General features: G+C 59.0%; 1 protein-coding gene across 2 annotated transcripts in view; it reads right to left on the reverse strand.

Moving 5' to 3' along the window:
• Nucleotides 1–4262, reverse strand: part of PRDM16 (PR/SET domain 16) — a gene marked incomplete at its 3' end in the record, with an annotated part of 276617 nt that extends 272355 nt beyond the window's left edge. For both annotated transcript variants that reach the window (XM_084299999.1, XM_084299998.1), the window contains exon 1: nucleotides 4212–4262. In XM_084299999.1, coding sequence (XP_084156125.1) covers nucleotides 4212–4248 — 37 coding nt within the window. In that variant the 5' untranslated portion in view covers nucleotides 4249–4262. The remainder of the gene's footprint in view (nucleotides 1–4211) is intronic.
• Between the last annotated feature and the right edge of the window lie 1738 nt (nucleotides 4263–6000).

A 6000-nucleotide genomic window follows, 5' to 3' on the forward strand; every position in this document is an offset into this window, starting at 1 on the left:
ACAAACCCACCTTTAGAGACGCGCACACGAGCGTCCCGTGATGCAAACACACGTGGATAAAACATCACAAGCACCGCACACAGACACCCACGAGCATCGACTTTATTACAGGCCAGAATTAAATCCCCGATGTCTGTGTCTTCTTCAGCCTTAGCACTTCGGCACCCTAAAGCCGCCAGGCTACGGGCAAGTTCAAACAAAGTCTCCCTCGGCAAATAACCAATTCAGCCCTCCCTTTTGCCAAGTTTCTTCCCAGGACACGGGAGAAGGGAGCTCTTTGCAGTCGTTCCCTCCGCACTTTCTCAAATAAATCAAACGTGCACGGGGAGGCAGGGAGGGGGGCGAACTGATAAATTATATTTGTAGAATTTAGATTTTTTTTTTTAAAAGACTAACCCGATTTGAAATCCTTGCTAATTTTTGTTGAAGCGCTAATTACACATCACCTTAATTAGCGGATCAACTCCCCCATACACCCCACCCCCCCCCTTCCCCTGCCCAGGCTCCCTAATTGCCTAATTGAACAGATCCGGGGCAGGCCGGGGGAGGGCGAGGCGGCGGAGGCTGCCGCGGCGGCGGGCCCGGGGGGGACGGGGCCGGGGGAGGCACCTGCGAGCCCCTCGCCAGCCCGTGTAGGGACCCTGGGCAGGGACAGGGCGGAGGGATGAGCAGCCTTGAAGATAGTTAAAAACAAAAACACGACACGTACAAAAATAATAATAAAAAAATCCTCCATAAATTTTCGGCCTCCGCGTGCTGCGATATCGGAAGCGTCTGTCCCGGCGCAAATATTGGCTTCCTAAGAAGTGGTCCTCGGGCTCCAGCCCCCGCGATCCCCCTTCTCTCCCCTGCTCCCCCTGCCCTGCAGCACCCCCGGGACGGGGGGACCCGGCCTCCCCTCGGTGGGCAGAGGGAACAGCCCCGGCTGCAACTCAGCCCCGAACTTGAACTTCGCCGTTTTCCTCGCCCTGCAAAGCGAAGGCGGCTGCGGGCAGCCCGGCCCCCGTTTTCCAGCACCACCATTTATTTAGGACCACGTTTATTTGGGACCGGCCGGCAGCGGCGTTTGTATTTCGGGAGCCCCCGAAGCGGGGGGCGTTTGGGGTTTGCTGGCAGCGCAGCCCCGCACCGATTCATCCTCCGCCTTCTCCCTCCGAGCAAGGGCTGCCGGCTGCTGCAGCCGCTTCTCCGGGGCCGCCGGGGGGGTTATTTTCTAGGGGAGGGGGCCCACGGAAGGAACCTGCTCCCCCCGGGGTCCCACAGAGGGGGGGAGCAGCGGGGCCCGGCCGCGCTCACCTGCGGCCCCTGGGGCCGTTTCCCCGCAGAGGGGCTCGGACAGTGCCCGGCCCCCGGCTTCTCCCTGTCCCGCTCCCCTAAAACCTCCGGGAATTTCGGCGTGACCCCGCCGGATCCCCAGAGGAGCTCCACATCTGCTGGAAATATCGCCCAGGGGACCGAAATTCTGCAGCGCGGGGGTTTGATGCACTGCCCGCCCCCCGTGCAGCGCCCGGCCCCGGGACACGCGTGGGCACCCACGGGCACCCGCAGGGTCCCGGGTGCATGGGGGGGGGGGGAGAAGGGGCCTTGGGGACGTCGTGCGGTCAGGGAAGTTGCCACTACCTCGCCGCTGTAAATACGGCAAGATCTGCACCCTCGTGTCCGTGTTTAATCTGTTTTGCAAATAAATACTCCTGGGATACTGAAACCTTAGCTTCGGACTACTGTTTTGAACTGTGATCCCTAAAAAATCCTCAGCTGAAACCCCATAAACCGTTGGGCCTTGTATTGTATTAAACACCTGATTTTAATCAGAGCTCAGCCCTCCGAACAGCCACTTCCAGCCCGCGGTAGCAGCGCTCCCGCCGCCACCGGAGGGGTTTCTGCTGCGGCGAAGGGAAGCGGCCGGCTCCAGGCACCCCGCTCATCGCCCTACCGCTGGAGATACCGGGAACGGAAAAAAAAACTGTCGGTCCTTAAAACCTGCCGGTCCTTAAATCCTCTCCTCAAGCCGCAGAAGCTCCGGGGAGCCCGGCGGTGTGCGCGGCTGAGCCCCGGGCCGGGCAGGAGGCGCGCTCCCGGCCGCACTCCAGCAAAAAATCAGCAGCGGCTCGCTCCCGACACGCGCTTCCCCGCGGGGAAGCAGAAAGAACAAATATATATTTATAAAAGAAAAATAAAAGGAAAGAAGTATTTCGCTATGTTCCACTATTTTCACCAAGAGAGCGCTCTGAAAATTACTCTTCTCCTTATCCTAAAAAAAAATATAACTGAATTAAAAAAAAATAAAAGTTATTGAGAGGGGGCCTTTAAAGCGTGTGTTTATTGAGAAAGAAAAAAAAAATCCCGGGATTAACCGAAAAGACAACTTCCCAAGGAGCGTGTCCGCGATGTGCTGGCGGTGCTGAGCACACCCGCACTCGGAGCAGGATTTCTGCTCGGAGCCGCGGCTGTCGGGGCCAGGAGGGTGCGCGGCTGTCCTGCGGGGCGTGCGGAGGCTGCTCGGGGAGCCGGGGAACCTTCGCGGAGCGCATTGCAGAACGGGGCCGCAGCAAGGTAAATCGCTGGGCCTCGGGCTCGCCCGGGCGTTTTGTCGTTTGAGAAAGAAACGCGGGGAGCTGCCACCTCGGGGCTCGTCTCCGCCTGCCCGCACCCGAAAGAAAACTCCTGCCCCGACGCGATTTTAACAGAAATACGGAGAGGAGAGGGGGAGGAAAACCCCCAAACCCTGCAGCATCTCGGCTGGGGAGCCGCACCGCAACCTCGGGCACGCTTTTTCCCAGCGCGATGCCCTCCCGGAGCGATGGGGAGCTGCGGGGGGAGCTGCCGCCGAGCCCCCCCCCCCCCCGAGCCCACGCGTGGGGACCCGCGGGGGGGGCCCCGCGCCGCGCCCGGCTCCCCCGGCCCCGCCGCACCTGAACGCTCCCCGCCGGGCCGGGCGGGGGGGGGGCACGGCCGGGGGGCGGCCGCGGAGCTCCGCACCACTGCTTCGTCCGGGGCTGAGCGCGACAAATCCTCCCGCAAGGCTCCCCGTGAAAACGCACGCGGGTTTAAACGAGCTGGGCGCCGCTATTTTCCAAAGCGTCCTCAAAGCACTAAACGCGGAGCTCCCAGCGGGCGAGGACCGCGCTGGAAGTCCCGCAGCCTGCAGAGATTTCGCACGGAGCCGGAGAGAAACAGAAACTAAAGGAGAGGAGCAGCCGAGGGGTGCGGACGGGCTGCCCGGGCACCGCTGCGGCACCGAGCCCGGGAGCTGCTCGGCGAGGAGCCCCCCGGGCGGCTGCGGGGCTCTGCGGGGGCACCAAAGCCCCGCTGTCCCCTACGAAAACCCCGCTGTCCTCAGCCGAAAATCCAGTCTAAAAACAATTCGAAAGAAAGAAAGAAAGAGGGGTCCAGCGGAAGACGGAGGAAAAAGCTGCGCAAGACTTACGAGCTGCAATTCCACCCCCAAGTAAATTTTAAAAAATTAAAAATTAAAGACACTCCCCCACACTCCCCTCCCCCAGACCTTCTTAACCCCCAGCTGGGACACCCGAGCTGCCTTCAGGATCTTCCCTCTGGACCTGCGAATCCAAAGCCCCTCACTGAGAGCGGATCCATTTTTGCTACAAATTCTCTTCCTTCCCTCTCCTTGATAATTGTTCCCGAGCCTAGAAGGGTTTCTTCTTCTTCTTCATTTTTATTTTTTTTTATTTTCCGTTTGTCTCTGCCTGTCTCTCCCCCTCTCTCTCTCTCTCTCTCACTCTCTCTCCAGCGTTCAGTCTCTCCGGATCGCGCAGGCAGATGCCAAACGCAGACCTCTAGCGCCCACTATTTCAAAAGCCAGGAATATTATTTCACAAGACTCGTTGGAACGACTCAATAAAAAAAAAAAAAAAAAAAAAAAAAAGAAGTTGCTATCCCCTTTCGTCAACTTCGAGCTAACTTTCGCTTTTCTCCCCCGGCCGCCGGCCCCGCGCGGCTCCGCCGTTCGCCCGCCGCGGCCCCGGCTCCGGCGCGCCCGGGGCTGCGCGGGGTGCGCGGGGCTGCGCGGGGCGGTGCGGAGCGGGGCGCCCGCTCTGCGCGCAGCCGGGGCCGGGCAGCGCGGCTCCCGCCGCCGCCGCGGGGACCGGGAGGGGGGCTCCAGCCCCTCGCAGCCCCCGGGCCGGCTCCGAGCCGTCCCGGCCGAGCCGCCGCGGAGGTGGGACGCGGAAGAAGGGAGAGAAAGGACCTACTTTTGGGCAGTTTTCTCGCCCTCGCCTTGGATCTCATCGTGTCGGCTTGTGGATTCCTCTCCTCCTCCTTGAGCCCAGAAGCAGCTACACACTATCTTCATCTCCCAAGCATTGTCAGTTTGGACACCTTCGCACATGCGCACAGAGCATTCAATCTGACACCCTCACCAGGGCCAAAAAAACTTTCCAACGTATTCATCATCATCAGTTTTTTTTTTTTTTTTTGTCCTATCCTCTTCTTCAGACCACTTATCTCTCCCCCCTCCTCTCTCCCAGCACCATCGCAGCCTTCCCCTGATCTGCCCCTTTAAGAAAAATCAGCCCTGGCGGCTCCTAGCCCTCCGCACACTGACCCTACACACTGGACAATATTTAAGGACCAAGGTGCCATCCTATAAAGAGGTGATTATCATTATTATTCTTCTTATTACTGCTACTGTTACTAAATAGCAATGCTGTAGAGAGTTTGTTAACGGATGTCATCCTGTAACCGTACATGTTTTAGACGCGCTTTTATTTTTAACCTGAACAAATATATATATATATTTATCTGCGGTAACTTTTCGATCACTTTCTTTATTTTCTTCCTTTTTTTACCCTCCTTCTCCGCCTCGCCCCCTCGGGCTCGGGGGGGGTGGGGGGGTCGCGTAACTTTGCGATACCCATTGGCGCTTTGTGTGCTGCCGGCGTTGCTCGCTTTTGTACCGCGCTCCTTCAGCTCCGCACCGGCGAAGCCCCCGCCGCTGCCGCCCCCGCTTCTCTGCTCGCGACCCCTCGGACCCCAACCTCGGACCCCGCGGGACCCACGGGCCCCTCGCCCTGCGCGGAGCGGGCTCAGCACCCGCGGACGGGGCTCAGCACCCGCCGGGCGGCCGCCGCCACCCGTGCCCGCGTCCCCCGGGGCCGAGGCGCGGAGAGGGGCGCGGAGGGTCAGGGTCCCGGCCCCGGCCCCGCACCCCCCATTTCTTGTGCGTTTCAGGTGCGAGGCAGCGCGGCCGGGCAGCGCTCCCGAGGGTTAGGCGGCCGCCTCGCTGGGGGAAGCCGAGAGCCGCGCAGACAGCCGAGAAAAGGGGGGTGAGAAAAATATATATATATTAAATAATAATAAAATCAAGCGATGCCGGCGAGACCCGCAGGACCTGCCCGTCATCCCCGGAAGCGAAGGTAGAGAGAGACCAGGCAGCCCCTCTTTGAAGAAAGGAGCGAAGTGTAAATAGCCCGATGATTGATGTGCTGTCTTTGACTGCGGAGAAAGCACTATTTTAATTCAAGTGGCCAGGTCAGATGGTCACGGAAGAAGGTTGAAAGGTAGGATTTAATGAGATTAATATGGAGAGAGGGAGCGAGAGAAAGCGCGCGCCTTCATAAACATTCAATAAAATAATCAGGTTAGGGCGAGCGCTCGGATCTGCGCTCGAGGTGCTAACCCATACCGGGACCCAGAAAAATCAGGAGCCCTCTCACCGAAGGGCATTGCAAAAACAAAGCCAAACTTCTGTGGGTGCGTCAGGTCTCTGCTGGAAGCCATTCTGCCAGCTGCACTTTTGCCCTGCAGGTGGAACTGGGGAGGGGGGAATATTCTCGCTAATTACCGGTTTTCCCCTCCTCAATAAAGTCTTTAATTGCAAATGGGAGTAGGGCCCTTTCAGATGCTACCTAGGAGCCGGCGTTAAAGGGAAGGGTGGTGGAGCAGGAGTCCAAATAAAATAAATACGTTTGAAGGGAACTCGCAGCCACGTGTCGCCTAAAATGTTGAAATGGTGCCTGCGAATTCCTTCCTCGGGAACGC

This window comes from Netta rufina (genome assembly GCF_964035555.1).
Source record: "Netta rufina genome assembly, chromosome: 22".
Classification (NCBI taxonomy): domain Eukaryota; kingdom Metazoa; phylum Chordata; class Aves; order Anseriformes; family Anatidae; genus Netta; species Netta rufina.